We start from the raw sequence: 24,518 nt of genomic DNA, 5'->3' as shown, positions 1-24,518 counted from the left end.
ATAAACACTAAATTTTATATTAGCTATAATAGTTTATTAATAATTTATAATAATTGCCATAATAAATAAAACTAGTAGAGATTACTATATATGCTCTTTATTAATTTGATTTTTTCGATACTTTAATAAATCCGTTGAGCATCCAATTAATAAATTAATTAGAGGCATCAGAAAGATATTTAAATCCAGCATAAATAAATCCTGTTAAGTTTCAAAATTAAATGATGCAATAGAAAATAACAAATCTCTGACTGAATATATTTACCAGGATACTATCTCTTAACAAATCTTATGTATTTATAATAAATTCTAACTAGGAGAATGCTAAAGGCATAATAACTGAAGGGTAACCAAATTTTAAAGGATCATTCTAAGAATATTCCATGTTGTTTGATAATTTTGAGAATAAAGTAAGAATACAAAGATTAACAAAGATAAATATTGTATAATATTAGAATCCTTGTTACCGAAAACTTATTAAAAATGGGCAACTGAGTTATTTTCTAATGATAATATGTAACAAATAAAAATTAAATTATTCAAATGACTATTTAAAAATACAGATGAATGTATTAATCAGATGATACAATTGTTAGTAGCTCAACGATCATAAAGAATATTAGGAGACATGGATCCATTCATTATTGATTGTAAAATATATATTAATAGCTGTTCATGTTTTGAAAAATCCAACAAATATAATGTTAATGACCTATGGAAATTTTTTCTGATAATGAATTTCATAAAATTTTTTAACAAAAGTACCTATTAAAATACCTAAAAATGGTGAATCCATGGATATTATATCCTCAATATTAACATTATATTAAGCATTTAAAAGGGAAATAACAATATTAAGACTTAAAAATATGTACTGTTAATAGAGAAAATAATGAAGAGTTTAGAAGGCAAATAAATAGATTCTCTAATAAATATTACTGTTCTGAAGAGAAAGGCCATTTAAAAAAAAATTGCATACATTGCAAGACAAAATGTGATGACTGTAATATAATACTTCATTTAGCATATATTTGCCAAAATAAAATATTGAGAAAGAAAACTAAATTAAAGGTATAATAACAGATAAAATAAATGATATTAATATTAAAACGTTTAAGAATTAAACGGATTTAAAAAATAATAAAGTTAATGCAAAACTATGTGTATAAGTAAAAAGTATATTTAGAAAAACAGAGAGATAGAGTGCATGAAAGATATAAAGAAAATAAACCAAAAGAAAGTGATGAAGAATTATTTAGAAAAAGAAATAGAATTAATAAGGTATATCAATATGAAATGTCAAAAAAAGTACTGGAACATAAAGAAGATATGGAAGAAATTGAAAATATTGTACAATATGTTAATAAAATACAAAGAATTCAAATTGTCGGAGGATTTTGCGCAAACGCTAAACAAATAGTTGAAATAAAAAGCACAAACGTACATATTTTATTACACATGGGGGCAGGATTATATATCATTTTATCTTTTTCACAAAAGAATTAGGTATAGAACTTTATTTTAAAACTTTATTAATTAAATTCTGTGAAATATTTAATGGAGAAAAGATACACACATCTAAAAAGGTTATGCTATACTTATAAAGTCTACTAATAAACAAGCCAAGAAAAGATTTCCCATATTAAATGTAGAAAAACCACTCATACTAATTAGTGGAGTGGTTATAAACCAATTAAAGTATTCTATTAAGAAAAATAACTATATATATAATGGAAATGAAATAAGAAATAGAGGAAAATATAGAAATGCTTAATCAAGTAATCATTCAGAGTTTTATTGATAAAATTGATTCAGCATCTGAGAACAATAAAGATGTATTAAGAAATAAGCTTGATCCAATTCATTACTTCAGGAAAAAAAATAAAAGGAATATCAAACAAATATAAAATTTCCTTAGAAATGCAAACTATAAATATATAATCCCAGACCTTTGAGTAAGGAAATATTAACTGAATTACATAAGAAAGTTGATAAAACGATAAAGATAGATGCTATAAGTAGGCTCAGTAATGAAAATGAATTATCATATGATATTAGTTCGGAAAACGAATTCTCAATGTACAATTGCAATAGATTAATATTTCAATAAATATGTATTAGATGACTGATTCATTAACTGTCAGTTCAATGGTTTTGTTAAAGTATTGAACAAATAAATTAATAAAGAGCATGTAAAAGTGTCTCTTCTGATTTTAATTATTACAAAAAAATATATATTTATGCTATTAAAACTTAGATTTTATACATTTGATTTACATAAATGAGCAATTATTATTTTAGAGGCGTTTATTAACTTCAATAAAAATAGACCTTTACTTTTATTAAAAATTTAAATCCTCATTAAACTACTGAACATGTTATTAATAAAAAATGTTATTAACTTTTTGTAATATATAAAATTTGCATACTAGTCAGGAAAATACAAGTCAGCCATGCACTGAAACATGCTATAAAAAAAATGTATATATATATATAGCTACATTTTTTTTTTCTTGCGATGTTTTTGAACTGAGAGATTATTAATTTTTAATCAAAATACAAAAATTAGTGTATGAAAAAGTATAATGTTTGTGTTGTATTTGACTTGTATATTTTGAAATAACATTAAATAACTTAGAGTTTAATTTTGCTATTTGCTATATCTTAATTATGTGTGTTCCTTTTTAAATTAAAAGAATATACATATTCTCTGTAAATGAGTATAAACTTTGTCAAGGTAAGTATATGCCTGTTAATAGATAGATAATTGCTTCATTCATATTAAATGCTATATATACTATAAATATTTTCATATATAGTAAGAATAAGTATATGCATTAAAATCAGTCTATTTAGCTACCATGCTCTTTATTAATTTGTTTATTTAATACTCTACTAAAGTTATTAAACAGGAAATTGGTAAATCAGTATGTAAAAATAATTAATTAAAACAAACAAATAATATTTCATTATATCTATTAATAGCATTTCAAAAATACATAAAAATTAAACAATGATAAAAACAAAATCCTTTTTGTTTTTCTTTTAAACTTCAAATCCAACTTTTTTTTTCTATTAAAAAGAATTTTATTTTACAACGGAAATTTCTACCCTCAAAATTCATAAAATTAAATTCTCAAGATCTGTTCTTTTTCTCTTTCATAAAAAAAAAATTATATATCTTTTTTTTTTTTTTCTAGAACTGGATAATTGGTTAATAAAATATGTTATTAACCTTTTATAGTACATTTAGTTTACTAGTTGTGTATGTACAAATTAGCCATGCATCGACGATAGTTAAAAAAAAAAAATGTAAAGTTATTTTTTTTTGTTTGTTTATTTTATTTATATACATCTTTGTAATTAAAAAAAAAAAATTAAAATTATTTTTTTTTTTTGGATTATTGGTTGGCGTTTTGGTTTTTCGAATTAAATAAAGAATTAACTTTTACTCTTAAAAGCTTAAGATATAAAATGAATAATATTTATGTTATATTCAATGTATATTTTTGAAATAACATTGAATAAATTAAAGTGTTGACTATATTAATTGTTATAATTTGTTTATATATTTTTTAATTTAAAAAAGATGCTAATTCTTTGTAAATAAAAACTCATTTATAACAACTCCTAGGTCTATTAAAAGATGCAGAAAAATTTAAATTCTGATTAAATATTATGCATCATAAGAAAACATTATATATATAATAAAAACGAATATATATATATATATATAAACATATACTTAGTTATACCTGCTCTTTATTAATTTGTTTGTTTAATACCCTAGCAAAGTTATTAAGCGGCCAATTAATAAATCACCAATATACATGACTAATTAGCTGCTTATGACTAACGACCTATTATAAAAGGTTTATCTTTTATTAGCCACACATCATCACTTATGGGAAGTAATCGATAATGTTTAGAGTTTGTTCTCTTTATCTTATATTACAACCTCAATTTCCTCCTATATCTCATCATTAATCTTTCTATTCTTAGTATTAATATTTTCATAATGTGAAATATTACTTTGCACATAAGTATTAAAATAATATTTAGGTTTCAATTATATGTAGATTATGACTTCCTTTTATACTTATTAGTAACTTGTATAAAATTCTTTAATTGCAATTTACATATCTATTTAGTCTTATTATTCAACAATTTAATATTTGTAAGAGGGATTTGCATTTCCTTGTCCCTATAATAAATGCGTATTGTTTTAAAAAATCCTTTCTTGATTTCTATTACTCTATGAGAAAATAACTATTGTGGTCTACACTCCCCATATCCGATATAATGTTTCATTTGATTTTATTCATATTCAAAGAATCATAGGAATTTATATCTCCAATTTTAATATATTTATTCCTAACTAAAGGTTTTTCTTTAATTTTATCTAAATATTCATTTGTATTTTTCTACCAATCATTCAGATAAATGATTCTCATATCTATAGTGGTTTCTGGTTATATACTTTAAAAACATGAACATATACAATAAATTCCATATATAACAAAATAAGATGTTTCTCTGATAGATCTATGTGAAATGTTACCATATATTTCCAGTTCGTCTTGCATTATTTCTTCGAAAGATATATATTATTCTTCATATAGCATTTTAAGTATATGATCAAGACTTTTATGAGAACATTCATTTACGCTATTCCCTTGTGGATATTATATACTAGTATGATATAATTTTATCCGTAATTCTTTAGTAATGTAATTTTTAAATTATTCACTCACATAAATAAAACTTCGGTCTTCCAGAATACTTCTTTAACATACAAATATAAGGAACTATGTATTCTTTATAATATTAATTGATTCCAAAGCAATAGAGTTATATATATCATATATATTAGCGTAAAACGTGAAAAATTATCAATCTCTATTTTTATAGATTATACTTTCCCTTTCCATGTTCCAGACCCTACAGCATCTAATGATACCATATCAAATACATTATATTTTGATAATGCTTGATTTTTATTTGATTTAAATGGCTTATTACATATTAAATATTCAAATAAATAATTTGTAACATATTATTCAACATCCCTATTAATATTAGTCCAACAAAAATGTCTTTGAATTTTTTTAAAGTTTTATTTGTTCCACAATATCCTGAAAATTTACTACTATGAAGTCAATACATTAAATGGTTTCTATATTTTTCTGGTATATATAATCATCCAGCCCCATAGTGAAATGGGAATTTGTTTTTCCATAGTACGTCTTGTGGCATATTATTTTTATCTTCCCGTTCTGTATAGGTAATTTCCTAACAAGATAGAATGGCATATTAATATTCGTATTATTTTAATGGCCTATTATAATATAATTTCATCTAACTAAAAATGTCAGTTTCGCCGCCTAATGATCTAGTAATCTAATCAGATATACTATTTTGAACTCCTCCTGTAGCTTCAAATTCTAAATTTAACTAAGACAATTATAATCAGTAGCATAGTAGTTTTCCAGTATTGATCAATAGAATATTTTAACTTTTTAAAATTTTAATATAATGAAAAAAATTAAATATAAAGGTTATTATTGCATGTAAAACATTAAAAAGAATATATGCATAGATATAAGTTTATGAAGAAACATATAGCAAAATTTCGTTTGTAGAGATAGATATATAGGGAAGCATATTTGTCAATGAATAAATTCATTTCCCTTAGTTAATATGTATTTTAGGGTTTTCCTTAATAAAACTTATATATATGTTCTTAGTTAATTTTATAATATCAAATAAGTATTTAAAACTTAAATAATTATGTCTTCTCTAGAAGTATATTGCATGCAAAAAGTCAAGATACTAGAACCTTGACAAACTTAGTGTGTTGATTTATTAATTGGCCGTTTAATGACTTTGTTAGAGTATTAAACAAAAAAATTAATAAAGAGCATGTATAACTAAGTATAAGTTTATATATATATATATATATATATTCGTTTTTATTATATATATATAGTTTTCTTATGATGCATAATATTTAATCTGAGTTAAATTTTACTGCATCTTTTAATAAACCTATTAATTGTTATAAATGAGTTTTTATTTACAAAAAATTATTTATTCTTTTAATTAAAAACATACAAACAAACTATAACAATTAATAACGTCAAAACTTTAAATTATTCAATGTTATTTCAAAAATATACATTGAATATAATATAAGCATTATTCTTTTATCTCTTAAGTTTTAATAAGTAAAAATTAATTCTTTACCTAATTTTTAAAAACACCAACATCAACAAAAACACAACAAAAAAAAAAAAATAATTTCAACAACTAAAAAAAAAATTATTAAAAAAAATTAATTTTATTTATATATATTTTTTTTTTAACTAGTGTCAATGTATGACTAACTTATACGTACACAAGTAGTAAACTAGCTTAGTGTACTATAAAAGGTTAATAACATATTTTATTAACCATGTGTCTAATTACTGTTTTTTTTTTTAAGACACATCTCAGTTATGATTATATTATATCTTCTTTTTTATTTTGTTTAACTTTTATAGACTTTTATTTTTCTTAAAGTGATTTAATTAATTTTGTATTATAAATATAGGATTTATAACATAAAATTATAAAGGAGTCCTAAAACTTGCTCTTTATTAACTTGGATACTCATTACTTTTATCTAAGTCTTTGAATATCCAATTAATAAATCAGGGGGCTATATCCTCTTATATAATTATACAATTTAGAAAAAAATGCATCTAGATGTACACTTTATAATAATTCTATATGTAGCATCCTTTAATAGAGGCAAATAAAACATATTTTATTTTATACTATTCTTTATTGTATAAATCAATAAAATAAGTTTTTAAATATAAAGAAAAATCAATTTCAACTTGAGAAATTTTAATTTCCCAAGATAATAATAAAATGCTTATAGACACAGTAAATGTAATTTTAAAAATTATTAATATGAATAAAAAAAAAAATAAATGAAAAACAAAGGAATCATAACCACATGAATTGTGAGATATATATTATAGGGTATATTATCATTTTAACTATAAATATAAGATAAAATAAAATCTTATAATTTAACTCGTTTTAGAGAAACAAAACACCCAAATTAAATGAATTAAAATCATTAATTTAAATTACTAAATATACATCTGAATAATTCAAATTAGACTTTTATTTACCCCATTATTATTTATTCAATTATTTTCAGAAGGTATAAAAGCTTTTGTATAAAAAGGATAAACTACGTATTTATAATTACAAAGAATTTTTTCTAAATCAGTAGAATGAAATAAAATATTCCTCTATTGTTCTTTATCACATTTTTAATTCTATTTTTTATCATTTGTCATATATAATGAAAACAAAAAGGGAAATAATTAAATCTACATAATTACCATTGTCAATAAATTAAATTTTATTTTATATTTGGTACATATCTTTTCAAATCCACTAAGGATATTTTATTGTATCTATGTAAACATTTAGATGGTTTATGATTTTATTAATGAAAATTATAAAACAATCTTTAATTTTTTCTTTATAATATTTAAATTAGGGGAAAAAAAAAAAGAAAAACAAACAAAAAACACAAAGAAACAAAAAATAATATGGGAAAAAAAAAATATATATGATAAAACAATGAAATAGCATAAATAAATAAATAAATAAATAATAAAAGTTACTAAAATAAAAAATTTGAAAAAAAATCAAAAGTCAAGAGGGAATAGGATCGTTTCCCCAAGCCCTCTTTATTCATTTGATCTTATAACCTTGTACTTCTCCCATACACGCTATAATTTCATCTAGTTTCTAAATTATAGTCGCTTTCTGTAGACTAGTCCCAATCAGTTACACAAGGGTAGCAATATACCGCCAAGACATGGGATACGATGGACGTTCGACTTTTGATTTATTAAGTGCCTGCTCAAAGACTTTGCTAGAGCATTGAACAAACAAATTAATAAAGAGCAAGTTTTAGGACTCCTTTATAATTTTTTATTATAGATTCTATTTTTATAATTGGTTAATAAAAGCTATTATTAACCTTTTTCAGTACACTATGCTAGGTTACTGTACGTGTATGTACAAGTTACCCATGCACTGACTGGTTAACAAAAGATATTATAATTTTTTGTGATACACTAAGCTAGTTTACTGTGCCTGTATGTACAAACTAATATGTACTGACACTAATAAAAAAAAATTTTAATTAATTTTTTTTTTTTTTGGGGGGAAATTTTTAAGAAATAATAAATATAATTTTAACTCATAAAAATTTAAAACATAAAACTTATAATGTTTATGTTATATTCAATATATATTTTTTGAAATAACATTGAATAAATTAAAGTTTTGACTTTATTAATTGTTATAAATTGTTTGTATGTTTTTAATTAAAAGAAGATACTAATTCTTTGTAAATAAAAATTCACTTATAACAATTAATAGTCTTATTAAAAGATGCAGTAAAATTTAACTCAGATTAAATATTATGCATCATAAGAAAACTATATATATATATAAAAACTAATATATATATAAACGTATACTTAGTTATACATGCTCTTTATTAATTTGTTTGTTTAATACTCTAGCAAAGTCATTAAACGGTCAATTAATAAATCAATAATACAAAATTAATTAAATCACTTTAAGAAAATAAAATTCTATAAAAGTTAAACAAAATAAAAAAGAAGATATAATATAATTATAACCGAGATGTGTCAAAAAAAAATAGTAATGAGACACATTAAGTTGGTCAAGGTTCTAGTAACTTATTGCATGCAGTATATTCCTAGATAAAGGAATAATTATTTAGGTTATAAATAATTGTTTAGTATTACGAGATTAACTATGAACATATATATATGTTTTATTAAGACAAACCTCAAATTGTACATTAATTAAGGGCAATGAATTTATTCATTGACCACACACACAATTTAAAACAAATAACAAAAGTTAAACTCTGAATTATTCAATTTTATTTCAAAATATACAAATTGAATAAAATATATATGTATAATACTTTTTCATATATTAAGTTCTTATGTAAGTAAAAATTTAGTTCTCTTTTTAATTCGAACAAATGTCAATAGCAAAAAAAAAAAATAATTTAATTTTTTTTTTTTTTTAACTAGCGTCAGTGTATAGCTGACTTTCATTTTCCTGATTAGTAGCTCATTTTATTTTACAAAAGGTTAATAACAATTTTTTTATTAATAAACTATACACGAGCTATAGGTATACATCACTCATCCTCTTTCAGGTGTTGTAGTGATTACCATGCCATATCTTATGACCTATTTGATCATACATCCATTAGCTAAATAATTCCATTTATTATGTAGTCGCATAGAGTGACATGTTGTCTCTTGCTATTTAATCTGAGTTATTACCAACACACGATCCAAATCACCAGGTCTTTTATTACAATTCTGGAATGAGGAAATTATTACACTTCCTGGTAAAGAAATATCATGGTAAAGTGCATTATTAGCGATGTATAGCATCTCCTATTAGTTCATTTAACTACGTGGTTCAATCTTTCTGGCTGTGTCTTGACAAAAAAAAATTTATATGAGTGCAAACTTACACATACACCTGAGACTTGAGAAGTGGTACGTCCTCTCGTGCTTCATAATTAACTGCACCTCTTTACAAGAACTTTTTTAACGAAGTATATGATTTGCAATGTAGCATATTGGCGAGCACGACAAAAATAAAAATTGAGATAATTGCATTGCTCATCTATCCAGAAGCATTACATAAGAATATTCGCCCTGTCTTCACATCTGAAAGAGGAAACTAAATCTAAGCAGCATAGTCAAAAAATACAAACATTTATAGTAGCATAAACATCAAGGGTGTATTACCCATACCCAAGTATTACTTATTAGTAGCAATATTCACCCATCCAGGGATTTTTTATTTCTCTTAGACACCCTGATTTCTTATCCCTCAACTTAGGCATGATGTCTCTGAATAAATTGATCTCTCTACAAAACTAAGATTACATGTACGTGCCATAGTATCCCATCCAATATGAATAATAAACTCATTTTAATATAATACGCATGTAAAGTAGCATATTAGTTACCTGTTTTTTTTTTCCCCTTTTCTATATATAACACTTCTAGGATCATTCTCTTCTATATTTTATTTTATTTATTTACATAAATATGATATGATTTTTAAAAAAAAAGAGCATATTAATTTATATAAACTCACGCATATATTTTATGAGAACCTTATATATTCTTTTGGAATTTTTAATTTTTTCATATATTTCCATATAAATTTATAAATATAAAAATATCATACACTTCATTTTTTTTTTTTTAAATTTTTTTATGTATATATATAATAAATCCCATTAAAAAAAAATTGCAATTGTATAAGACGTAAAATCAACTATGCCTTTTATTTCTAAGAACTGTATTTTTATGTAAGGGAATTTATATAAAAGTTTTAATAAATAAAAAATAGATAATAATAACATCTTCATTTCAACTTTAGCATTTTTTAAAGAATAGACTTTTGTAAAAAAAAAATGTTATTTTACAAAAAAATTGAAGTAAATCATACTTTTAAATTACGTTATTATAATTTCTATTTATAACGAAATGGAAATATTTATAAATTTAATAAATGAACAGAGTATTTCAGGGATGTTTACTGTTAAATTAAATTATTAGTATGATAAAAATTTCACTAAATTTTTTTTTTTTCTAATAAATATCACAAAAAAAAAAACTAAAATAAAAAAATATATTTACAAAACTTATTCATTTAACATTTTATCTTATTGTACTTTCATATAAAAGTCCAACGGTAATCTTAAAAAATACAAAATGGGTAAAAAATTAAATAATTAAAAGCCCTTTGTTATTCATGTTCTCTACAGATATAACATATATTTGTATAATCAAATATAAAGGGCATTGTAATTTTGATTATATCTATAAAGTTATAAAAGTATATTATAATACCTTAAAGAATCAGTTTTTAAGTGAAGTGAAAATCTTATTTAAATAATATAAAATAAACAAAACTTTAATAATAATTTTCATGTTATAATTACTGAAAGTAAAAATTCACAGATAATATTTATAAAAAATATGAATTAGTACATATGTAATAATTTAAATTAAAAATATTAACAAAAAAGTTTATATGAATCAATATATAATATATGTAAAACATTTGAAAACAATTTACTATTCTAAATAATGTATACTAAATATATGAACAATATGAATTTATTTGCTTTATGAATATAACTATAATAAATGTATTATTTTTATAATGCATATATATATTGTAGTGATAAATAAACGTGATATATTTTTAAAATAATTATTATTTTTGAAAAATTATAATTTTTTTTTTTATAGTAACATTTTAATTAATAATGAAAACGCAATTAATTTTTACTAAAATTATTTTTCTTCTAGATGTATTTATATGAATATATAGTTTAGATAAAAGTAATAAATTCATACAACTGTGAGTAATAAAGCACTGAAAAAAAAGAGAAAGAAACTTTATGCCTAGTACTTATTGATATTTCCCTTTGAAATAAAAATATATCTATTCCTAAGGTTCTATTACTTTCTTTAACTAAAAAAATACAGAATAATTTTTCATGCATATTGTGTATTATATATAAATTTAATTTTTAATATATCTCCATTATTTTGCAATTGTGTAAAGAAAATTTCTAAAAAATTATATTTACATATAAAAACAAGTTATATATCTTTTCTAAAATATTTTAAAAACCATATTAACTAAATATATATATTATTAATAATATATGATGATTATATAATAATTATTTTCTGTAAATAATTTAATTCATAAAAGTAATATTTATATAAACTTGAAATAATTTATTATTTTATTGAAAACAGCAATTACAGATGTTAAGATAAATTACGCATAATTATCTTAATTCGAATACTTTTTTTTAATTTTATTGTCATTATACATACAAAGAAAAGTATAATATTCTAAAAAAGAAACTAAATAAGAGGAATTGAAAGTTATATATTTTCAATTATAATAATCATAAAATATGGAAATTTTTATAAAAAATCTCTTAGTATTAATAATAATAATTAATTGTTATATATCTACTTTAAAATTTTTTAAAATTTATTATTTTTTTTTTTTTTTTTGCAATTCTTTATTTCATTAAATATAAATTATATTTTGTAACTGGTATCTAGTTTTTTTTCTAAGAAATATTTTCTCTAGTATTAAGATTACATGTTTAATTTGCGTATGTTTCAATATTATTACTTGAAATTTAAAAATTTTATATAGGAAAATAAAATTAAAAATATATTTAATATATAATTAGAATAATAGTTCAAAGGTAAAATAAATCATATTTCCACATATATTTGAATATAAAAGAGATAACTCTCTATCAATAACAAGATAATTTTTTTTTTTTTCATTATATTGTATTATTTTATAAATTTTTTAAATATATTTAAAAAAAAATTATAGATATAAAACACTAATAGCACTAATATCGCTTAAAAAAAAAATGCATGTGAAAATATAATTGATATATTTAAATTTCTTTTTTTATATGGTATTAATATTAAATAACTACCTGTATAATATTTTTTAAAATTTTTTATAAAATATTTGGATGAAAGAAAAATTATAATTTATAACATTAATTTTAGATTAAAAAGATAAATAAATTTGATCAAACATTTTTTTTCCTTAATTTTCTAATAAGCTAAGACTTACTATTTAAAAGAGCTTATTCTATACAATAAGAATACCTTTTTTTATTTTTATTGGATAAACTTTATATATTCTTTATTCTTTTTTTTTATATATCTAAATTCACTTTTTATATGTAAAGAATTCTTATATTTTTTTTCCATTCTTTGGTATTTTTTTTATAAAAAAATCTGCATATGTTTACTCTATGATATTATTAGTACAAAATATAAATATTATTACGTTTCATAAGCGTATAATTATTTTTTTTAAAGCAATAGTTTTTGTTTTATTATTTATTTGGCACATTTGTACCTTTTTCTCAAAATAACCATTTAATAGAGAAGATATATGTATTATTTTTCAATGGCATTTTTTATTTGGTATTATTTTATAATGAAATTACTAATTCAATTCTAACCAATAAAATGTTTCATAAAAAAAAAAAAACCTTTTTTTTAATTTTTCTTTCACTTTTATACGTGAGTAGTATATATGGGAAAGTCAATATCTCGAACACTTCAAAAAAAAATGCAAATGAAAAGTCATGTAAAAAGGAAGAAGATAATAATAAAAAATTAGATTCATCAAAATTAGACAATCCAAAAATATCAAATCCTAATGTAGATAAGTCTAAATTGCTCATTTTTTATAATGATAATAATGCAAAAAATATGAATAAAAAACCTACTAAAAAATCATCATCTTCAGTTTTAATAAATAGTAATTCAGAAAAAAAAATTACAGAAAAACCTGAAAAATTGAACTCATCAAAAAATACAAATAAAACAAAAAGTACATCTAATACAAATAGTACAAATGAAAATAACGATGTTTCAAGTGATCCAAAAAAAAAAAAGTCTATTATTTCAAAAATTAAGAATTTTTTCAAGAAAAAGAAAGAACCAGAACCATATCCCAAAACACTCATGGAATATATAAAACAAAAAAATAAAAAAATCCTTCAACTAGAACTTCATAAACAGAAGAAAAAATCGTCGCGTGTAGTATATGCCATTCTTTTTTATAGTACGTTATCATTACTGTTGTATTTAATACTTGCCCCAGGTATTTTTCATATAATTAGAAGTGAAAATTACAAAAAAATTATTTTAAAACAATATAAAGAAAATAAAGAAAGGAGAATTGTTCCTTATGATTATGATTTTGGAGATGAAATTCCTTTTAAAAAAGGAGGAGGTGGTTTTTATTATAAAGATTTTTCAGAGTACTATGATCCAGAAAGAAAAGTTCCTAATTATGTTTATGGTTATTACGCTGGAATTCCTTACGGTAATATAATAAATTAAATTATTAATTTATGTATAAATGAACACATATATATTCTATATATTAATATCTATTTTTTTTTTCTTTTTTATAGTTTTATGTAGATTAGATTCATTTATTGATCCCTAACTTCAAAAAAAATGCTATTTCTATAAAAATGTAAGTCATAAAAACTTCTGTATTCCTATTATTTCACTGTAAGTTCTAAGGATGTAAGTAATAAGGAAACTCCATTTTATATTGCAACGTTAATATTCTTCTAAATATAAAGTTTTAAATAAAAAAAAAATTGAAATTAAATATCTTTTGAATTAACAAAAAAAAACTTTTATTAATCCATTCTTTGATAAAGAAATGTTTTTTTTAAAAAAAGACTAATTGCATATTTGAAACATTAAGTAGAATAATGACAAAATATAAATTATGTAAAATATGGGAAACTATTTACATTTTAAAAAGAACCTCATGATTTAATTAATTAAATAAAATAAGTACTTTAACTATTATACCTCTTTTTGTTATTCCTTTTTGACTGTTTTTTCTTACCAAAATAAAGTTTCAAAATAATTAAAAATTTTTCCTTATTTTATGATATAAAATTAATAAAAACGTAATCATTTTTTCTTATATAAAAAATGACTATTTAATTAACTTTTATATTTCTTTATTTTAAAATTAAATATATCAAATGAAGTTTCCTTTTAAAATCATTAATTCCTGTTTTGAAATTTTTTTTTAATTTCTTTTATTTTTGATGCAATGTTTTACATGCTAAGAATAAAATTTACAATCTTTATTATAGTTCTCACCAAATTTTGTTACTATTTTATAGTTTTAATTTTTTCTTTTTTTAATTTTTCCAATTTTATAACATTAAAAAAAAAAAAATTAAAATTCATTTAATTTTATAATTTTATAAAAATTAATATTAATATAGCCATTACTATACAATAAAAAAATTTATCGAGTGAATTATAGAAAAAATATAAAAATAAATTATAAATATATAAAAATAAATGGTAAAATGTATTAAAATAAAAATATTTGGCAAATTAATGAGAAAAAATAATAAATAAATAAATAAATAAATAAATAAATAAAATGAAAATATCTTTAATTGAAAAAATAATTCAATCAAATATTTAAAATGAATTTAATAGAAAATAGAAAAGACTCAAATAAAATGTTATGTACAACTGAAAGTCCACAGTTAGAAGGAAGTAAAGGGAACATAATATGTATTAAATGTAAAAATAATAAAAATTCCAAGAAAAATAAAAATAACATGAACAAATGGAAAAATTTCAACTACATTAAAAAATATATTAATTTTTACTTAAAAGATTTTAAAATGGAAAGTTTTAAAAAAAAATCAAAAATAAATTCGTTAATTAAAAAAAAAAAAAAAAGAAGAAAACTTGTGAAGAATGATTATTTAAGAATTTTATATTCAGAAAAAGAATATTATGAAAAATTTAAAGAAAATAAAATATTTATAGATAATATTAAAATTTTTAATACGAATGATTTAATAAAAGATTCTTCATATTTTATCTTTTTTTATAATTTATTTGTTAAAGGCTTTTATTTAAATCAAAATAACTTGAATAATGCCTTAAAAAAAGACAATAAAAAAAAGAAAACAAAAACAAACAAAATTAAAGATAATATAATATTTTTGAATGGAAAACACACAAGACTTTTAATTTGCGATTATTTAAAAATTCTTATGAATAATATACAAAATGAAAATATGATAAATATAAACTTTAATATAATTGATTATGCCAAAATGTATGAAAACAAGAATAACTTTTTTACGAATAACAATATAAAAGATGAAAAAGAGAAAGATTCATCTAATTCAAATATTTTGAATTCATTAAATGACAAAAGTTATATGAATGATTTAGCTAATTCTAATAATGAAAATAATAGAAATATAATTGATTCAGTTAATTTATCTTCAAATGTTGAGTTAATAAATAATTCCATATCAACCACTTTTATCAAAATAAATGAAGATATATTTAATAAAATATTAAATAATTTTGTGACAGAATTAAAAAGCTTTTTTTTTTCCTTAATAAAGAAAGTAAAAAGTAGTAAAATTTTAGCAAAATTTATTACTATCTTTTGTGAAATTTGTTTAATATTAACACCTTATTATATTAGTATTATAAATTTTATTGAGATTTTAAGTGATTTCGCAAATGTAATCCCATTACGTTATGTAAAATATATAATTGTTTTTTTTCATAATTATAAAAATAAATTTATAGAAAAATATAAAGAGTTTCAAAATTTTATCATTTTTAATGACCCAGTAAAAACACAATCAGTGGGAGCTAGGCTAATTGGTTTTATTAAAATTTTACAAAAAAAAATTAATTTAAATAAAAAAGAGTCTTTAAATGTTTTTTTTCTTAATCTTTTATTGTCTGAATGCTTACCCATTAATCATTTAGGTTTTTGTAATAGGCAATCGTTAAAAAACAATTTCAATTTTTTATTCTATGACTCGTTTGAAGAATATAAAAATAATTTAAATAATGAAGCTATTATTTATGACGATTTTGAATTAAATATTCAAGAAAATATCAAGAATTATAAAAAAATAAAAAATATAATTGAAAATGAAATGACTAATAGATTTTCATTTGCTACAGATTTAACAAAAGATAGTAAAAATAAAAGTAAATATGATAATAACAGTTTACAAAACTTAGATAAAAAAGAAGAATTAAATATAATAACCAATAAAGAAGAAAATGATGAGAAAAAAAAAAAAACAGATAGTGACGTAATTCATAATGATATCATATTAAAAAATGAAATATTGAAAAGTGAAGATACTCTAAAAAATAAAGAGAGAGATGAAAAGCACCAAGATATTTTTACATATTCCAAAAAAAGTGATAAAAATAAAAAAATTGATGAAAAAAACGAAACATTAAATAATAAAGACAGAAATAAAAAAAGGAAAAGAGAAAATTCCATTGACAAAAATGAAATAAAAGATTTAAAAAAAACGAAATGTAATAAGTTATTTGAAAACTTAAATGAGTCAAATAAAAATTATGTAGTATATTTATCATTTATTTATCTTGTTACTTTTATAAAATTTCCTGAAATATTTACTGTTCAGAACAATATATCATTGGAAGATGTGTATAACTCTTTTAAAATATTTTATTCCTATGTAAAGAATTTAAAAAAAGAAAATATAATAAATTTAAATATTATAAAAGAATATCTTTATAATAATACTGTCGACTTTCTTGGTAATATACAGATATATAATATCTTAATACGTGATGAAAATTTTATAAAAGTTTTTTTTTTTAATATTTTGTTGATAATCAATTATTTAAATTACGAGTATAACATACATGAAAAAAATGGAAGTTCCTATAAAAACCAAATAGATAAAAATACTGATACATCATTAAAAATAAATGATATGAAAAGTAAAGAAAAAATTCGTTTTAATTCCTCGAATAACTTAGAAATTAATAATGAAAATTCGTCTTTTATTCTAGACCCAAATAAATATAATGAAAAAAAGAAAAATGAAGAAAAATATTATTCAACAAATATAAACATCTCTAAATTGTACCAAAAGAATGTGAAAGAAAATAATAATAGTAGTAAGAATAAAGAAAGCAATAATAAAATGGCCTCTAATACCAAACATATAAATCAAAATATTATATCTAATGCAATTGACTTAAAAAATAAAGATAATGATGCGATTAATGAAAAAATAAAAAAAATAATATATTTATTTAATAAAGATTTGATGAACTATTTTGATCATTTTAAAAATCCCTTTTCTAAATATTTATTATCTAGGGAATATTGTTGGTATACGTGGAAAAAACAGTTGATAGGAAAGGCAAACAACGAAAATTATGATTTAAATTTTGAATTTAAAAATATAAATATAGAAAAACAAAAAAAAAAAAAAATAGAAGTGAAAGGAGATGATAATAAAAACATGCAAAAATCACCTGTAGAAAATTTAATTTATATAATTGAAGTTTTCGAATTATTAAACAAAAAAATGAAAAATTATTATGAAGTTAATAAAAATAATAAAAATTTAATAAAAAATAATTATAAATATACAAAATTAATTGAGAATTCGGATAATATAAATCAACTGAATCAAATAAATAACCATGATAATATTTATACAATTTGCAATATAGATTTGAATAATAATTCAAACAAGTCTTACAACATTTGTGATATAAATAAAATGAATAATTTTTTATTAGAAATAAATAAAATATATTTAAGAAGAGAAGCAGAATTTTGGGAGTTAGACGAAAGCAGCACAATAACTGAAAGGAAAAAAAAAAGAAATGAAAAAAAAATATTAATAGAAAAATTAATTGATAAACTAGAAGATTATAAAAAAAAAATACATATTGATAATGATCCAATCAATGAAATTGAAGAAAGCGAAAAGAGTAAACATAACCCTGTTTTTAAATTCAGACTAACGAAATTATTTATTCTTAAATATATAGATTTATATACTATTGTGAAAAATAAGGAATTTTCCATGGATTGTGATTTTTTATATAATTTGATGATTCAAATGGACAAAAATTTGGAAAAGAAAAAATGTTTATTAAATGAAGAGAATGGTAACTTTTTAAGTTTTCAACACAACGAATGCATTAACAATATAGAAATGGATTAAGAAATTATTTTTTGAAATTTTAAAATTCTAAAAATAAAATAAAAGATTAAAAAAAAAGAAAAAAAAACTATTTTTAATGGTTAAGAAATATGTTTTAAAAAATTATAATCCTACTAATAAATTTTCTATATATATACTTCTAGATTCTTGGTTTCACATATTTTTTTTTTTTTTCTGAATTTTTTCAAATTTAAAGTATATGTAATTATATAAAAAAAGATTATCTATTATAAAAATATATTAACAAATAATTTTTCTTTTTTCGATAGCTCTGTTCTTGAAGTTTTTACCAAAACAAATTTATATTGTATTACAAAAACTAAAAATAATATATTTAAAAAAAAAAAAACAAAATAAAAAAAATTAAAATCATAAAAAATAAAGTATCTAAATTTCATTTAACCTTTTTAAGTATATATAAAAAGGATATATTCATATGCATAAACAAAAGAATTTTGGTATTGTCCAAATATTTTTAATATTGAAAAAAATTAAAAAATAAGAAAATAAGTACAAATAATTAAATAAATTTCAACTAATTTATATACTATTCATAAAAAAAAACTTCATTAAAATATAAATTATGATCCTATAAACATAAATATATAACATATTTTATTTTATGTTTTCAAGAATTTTTTGATACTTCCTTTTTTTTTTTTTTTCTTTTTCTTTTTTCCTTTTTCCATTAAAAATCTACTTGTTCATTTTTCCATTGGAAAACATCTAAATTTTCATTTATTTCTTTTGAATTAATATTTGGGTCACACGAACCAACAACATTCTCGTTAATTTTATTATAATTTTTTCTTTTTTTATTAAAAAAAATTTTTTTAAATGAAAAGATACGTTGCGGAATATACCTTTTTATTAATTTTTCATTCTCTTTAGGTGCATATAATGAATTATAAAAAATAAAATCCTTTTTTATTGTTTTCAAAATTTTAATGTCTTTTTTTTTCTTTCTTTTACAAGCTATATAAAAATTGTTGTTTGATAAATCATAAATATCTTTTTTTTCTTTCGAAAAATTTCCAAAATTATTATTTAATTCATCATAAGAATTAAAAGTAATATTTTTTCGCTTCTTTCTTGATTTTGATGGTACAACTGGGATATCAGAAATTTTATTATATTTTTTTTTTTTATATTTTTTATTTATATTTCTGTAAATACTTCTTTTATTTCTATTTAAAAATTTCACTAAAATATTTCTAATTCTTGAAAAAAAGAAAACTAATGGAATAGGTAATAATGTAATAGTAACAAAAATCCATCCAATAAAAAGAAAAAAAGAAGAATACCCTTTTATGTATCTATTTTGTGAGCAAGCTTTTCCTGTAAATTCAACGTTGCATATACACTTACCAGTATAATGGTAAATGTTTTTATGAGAGTAAAAATTAAAAATATCATCATCACTTCTATTATTTTCATCAAAAAAATTTAAAATAGAATTATTGTTAATCCAATTCTTTTCTAAAAATAAGTCATTTATACATACTCCCCTCCCAAAATCTTCATTGCAAAATTCAGGACAAGATAAAAGTGGAGTAATGACAAAATTATCATATGTAAAGCTTTTATAATGAATGTTACTAAAATCAATTTTTTTGTAATTAAACTTATTCCCTTCTTCTATTACGCTTAATTTTTCTTCCACTTTTATTTTACTATTATCCATTTGTTCTACATAGTATCTTTTTAAAATTTCATCATATTCATTTAGAGGAAGAATAGAATAATTAACATCAGTGTCATTTAAAAAATTAAAATCAAAATTTGTTTGATAAATTAATTTTACATTGTGCTTTGATAAAATATCATCATTAATTTTTACTTCTATTTTTTTTTCTTCAATAAATTCTTCATCTTCACCATTATTTTTATTATTATTCTTATCCTTATTATTATCTTTATCAATATTTTTACTAGAATTTATGTTATAATTATTTTTATTATCATATTTGTTATAAGTTTCATTATATTCTTCTTCATATTTCAATACAGTTCCATTTATAATATTTTTATTTATATCTTTATCATTTCTTTCCTTTTGATAATGTATTTTATAATATGGTTCTGAACAGTAATAATTTTTCCATCCGACATTACATAAACATACCTTATCTATGCATATTCCATGCATGTTACATGAAGAATTATCTAAACAACCTTCTCTTTTATCTATATTTTTTTCCGTTTCTTTTTGGTTTGTTGTCATATATTGATGAGGAATAATAAGCAAGTAAATACTTATACAAAATAATAAAATTAATAAAAATGGTATTATATATAAATACATAAATATAAAAAAATAATGTAATCTAATGTTCGTCATATAATAAATGTCATTTATAAAATTTACGATTTTATAATATTTTAAGAGGGCAAAAATTTCACATAAAGCTAGGACATAAATTGTGGCAATTCCTGATATAAAATCCATTATGTCAACTAAATAAGAACCAGATGGAAATGTTAAAAAAATATTAATTAAAAATATAAAAAAACATATAATGAAAATAATTTTTCTTTTTTTTCCTCCCATTTTTTTTTTTCTAATATTCAGCATTCCAAAAATAGTTTTGACAACCATGTTTATCATTAATAGTAACGATTCAATACATGTGATAAATAATAAGGCAAAAAAAAAAAAAGAAAAAAAGGATAAATTAGAAATTTCTCTAATTCCTATGGAATATGCAACAAAGGGTAACCCTAGACTAATATTTCCCACTTCATTTATTGGTATTTTAGATACACTGGACATAAAGCCAATTATTGAAAAGACAATTAAACCCACAAAAAATGATGTTACCATATTTAAAGAAATCATAATTAAACAATCTTTGACCAAATTATTTTTTTTATTATTCTTACTACCGTAATTAATTAATTCTCCCCATGAAATACCTAAAGAGTAAAATATCTGTGAGCCTGCAGAAACCCACAGTGATCCACTTTTTAATTTCTGAAAATTTATTTTTAAATAATAATATATACCATTTGGAGATCCTTCTAATGTTGCTGATCTAATAAATAATAAAAATAAAAGGATGCATAAGAAGAAATCTTTGTATTTCAATAAATTAAAGTTCCTTTTTTTTCTCTTTTCTATTATTAAAAATAGAATTAGTATAATAAAAATTATTGTTACACAAGAAATTAATGAAATATTTATTTTATTAAATGCTAAATCACTAAAAGATAACGTTTCTGACTTATTCAAAATATCGATTAACAAAAAACGTTTTGCAGAATCCGATTTATTTAGGCCCCCATTTTTCCATGGTAAAAAAACATTAAAAGATTTTATAAAATATAATAATACCCATGATGATATAGCATAAAAATATATAATACATAAAATTACAATTAATATTGATGAAATAGGTATGCCAATTAATTTTTCACATAATTCCTTAAAACAATAAATAAAGGATTTTTGATATTTTTGACCAATAGTTATTTCTAATAAAAACATAGGAAATCCTATTAAAAATAAACATATGAAATAAGCTAATAAAAAGCAACCACCTTCATTAATATAACATGCATAAGGAAATCTCCATATAACACCCAATTTTAAAGAGTAAGACATCATACATTTTATATAATTTAACCTAGATTTCCATCTTGGTTTCTCATAATAAATATTTCTTTTATTATATTCTATTATTTCACTTATTATTTCTTTTTTTTTCCTTTTCTTGTGAATTATATTCTTTGCATTTTTTGTATATTTATTTTTTCTTTTAGAATTTTTATTATGCCTATTTTCCACATAATTTTGATATATGTGGTTCATATTTTTAGTTCTACCATATTTTTTTTTTTCTAAATTTTCGTCTACTGGTATTAACCATGTATTACTTGTACTATTACCATTAGATCTATTTAAATCTTTTTTCATATATTTGTTCTCATAAGAAAAGATATTTTCTTTTTTAACTTTTATATTTAAACAATTCAGTTTTACATCATCTTCATTATTTTCACATATATACTTTAAATTCAATAGATTTATAGGTTTCACAAACCTTTTTTTTTTTTTTATCTTATTCACTCCATATTCTTTGTTACATATATTTTTGTATTGGTATTTTTTTTTAAAATATTCATTAATTTTTTTTTTCCAAAGAAAAAAATATCCTTTCGATTCTTCTAATTTGTAAATCATATGACCTAATTTTATCACTCTTTTTTCTAAATTATGTTTACTGTTACTTAAATCATCTTTTATATTTCTCATTATAGCAATTTTGTTCCAAATTTTTCATCTTATAATTTTTTTTCTTTTTTTTTAACTTTATATTAGCATTTTTGTTGTAACAACATTTAAAAATAACCACAAATTTGTAACTATCTTTTTTATAATAGAACAAAAAAGAAATAAAATATGAATTTTTTATTTTAATTTTAGTATTTTTGTTAAAATTAATACATAATTTTGTAAATTACAATTTTTTATATAATTTTATAAAAATATACAATTAAATTTTTTTATTCTGCAAAGTAAAATATAATAAAAAGTATAAAAAAAAAATATATATATTTTTTTTAAATTATAAGATACATTGTAATTAATTTATATATACATAATAGATGGTTCTTTTTTTTTCTTTGAAGAATTATTGATTTTATTTTTTTTTTTATTATATAACCAAGTTTAAGAGAGAATTTACATCAATTTAAATAGAAAAAAAATTCTAATATTAAAATAATCATTGTTTAATGAATAAATAAAAAATTTTATATCTTAATTTCTCCTATTTACCTTTATACTACCATGTAAAATTTTTTTAAAAAAGGAAAAAAAAATACGAAGTTATCATTTAAAATTTTTTTTTTAGTAGTGAATTTTTTTTTCTAATTAATAAATGAAATTATTTTTTATTATATAGAAAAAAAGTTATTTTTTTCAAAATATTTTACTTTTCAATTTACATTTTGCTATATATTACTTAAAAAAAAAAACACAAAACAGAAAAAATGTCAAAAATTAAAGGAGTATTTTATAATTTAATAACCATTATTTTTTTATATAATTGAATTTATTAAATATCAATTAATTTTATTGTATATATTACTGATTTAATTATGATATTACATGAAAATTATTGTAAATTTAAAAAATATAGTATAAAAAGGTAATTTTTTTTTAAAATTTAAGGTGTCTATATGCATATGTAGTAACCTTTTTTATTTAGAACTTCATTTTTTTCTAATGGCATATTTTTTTAAGAATTTTAATCGTTCGCAAATTTTTTTCATGGGCTTATTTTAATAATTTAGTTTTTTATTCTTAAATTAATTTTTCTATGTTCTTTATTATTCTATCTTTGGTAATATTACTCCTCTGATTTTTTTTTATTTTCTTTAATTACTTTTACATTCTTATAAAAAATATTAAGTATAAATGCTTTTTAATGTATTTCCATGTATTCTTTATAAAGACAATATATATTTTTATTATTAAAACATTCAATGTGATAATTATAATATCTGAAAAAATTTAAACAAATAAAATTGCCACAGCATTTAAATACAGAAGAATATTTATTCTTATGAAAACAAAATAAAACTATATTGTTATTTTATATGTATGTACATATATATATTTATACACATGTAGATATATACATATAAGTATACTATTTCTTATATCAATAAACAATATTTACTAAGTATATATAAATATATATATAGTTAAATTGTGATAATAACAAAATATTATAAAAAAAAAATATATTCATGT

At 19.8% G+C, this 24,518-nt stretch overlaps 3 protein-coding genes across 3 annotated transcripts, besides 2 other annotated features; 2 read left to right on the top strand and 1 right to left on the bottom strand.

Annotated features, from left to right (window-relative positions):
• The first annotated feature begins 279 nt into the window (after window positions 1-279).
• Window positions 280-2,125: a repeat region.
• Window positions 2,126-3,931: 1,806 nt separating this feature from the next.
• Window positions 3,932-5,462: a repeat region.
• Window positions 5,463-13,181: 7,719 nt separating this feature from the next.
• PRELSG_0518300 (conserved Plasmodium protein, unknown function) lies at window positions 13,182-14,172 on the top strand (the record flags this gene model as incomplete). The annotated part of the gene is made up of 2 exons (XM_028675447.1): window positions 13,182-14,046; window positions 14,138-14,172. 2 exons carry the CDS (start codon window positions 13,182-13,184, stop codon window positions 14,170-14,172), a joined length of 900 nt encoding a protein of 299 aa, XP_028532034.1.
• Window positions 14,173-15,190: 1,018 nt separating this feature from the next.
• Window positions 15,191-18,757, top strand: PRELSG_0518200 (conserved Plasmodium protein, unknown function; the record flags this gene model as incomplete). The annotated part of the gene is made up of 1 exon (XM_028675444.1): window positions 15,191-18,757. The coding sequence occupies one exon, from the start codon at window positions 15,191-15,193 to the stop codon at window positions 18,755-18,757; it is 3,567 nt and encodes a 1,188-aa protein (XP_028532033.1).
• Window positions 18,758-19,445: 688 nt separating this feature from the next.
• PRELSG_0518100 (sodium-and chloride-dependent neutral and basic amino acid transporter, putative) lies at window positions 19,446-23,012 on the bottom strand (the record flags this gene model as incomplete). The annotated part of the gene is made up of 1 exon (XM_028675443.1): window positions 19,446-23,012. One exon carries the CDS (start codon window positions 23,010-23,012, stop codon window positions 19,446-19,448), a length of 3,567 nt encoding a protein of 1,188 aa, XP_028532032.1.
• Between the last annotated feature and the right edge of the window lie 1,506 nt (window positions 23,013-24,518).

This window comes from Plasmodium relictum, assembly GCF_900005765.1.
Source record: "Plasmodium relictum strain SGS1 genome assembly, chromosome: 5".
Classification (NCBI taxonomy): Eukaryota; Apicomplexa; class Aconoidasida; order Haemosporida; family Plasmodiidae; genus Plasmodium; species Plasmodium relictum.
Note: the sequence above shows the minus strand (reverse complement) of the source record. Positions and strands in the feature narration are given on the sequence as shown.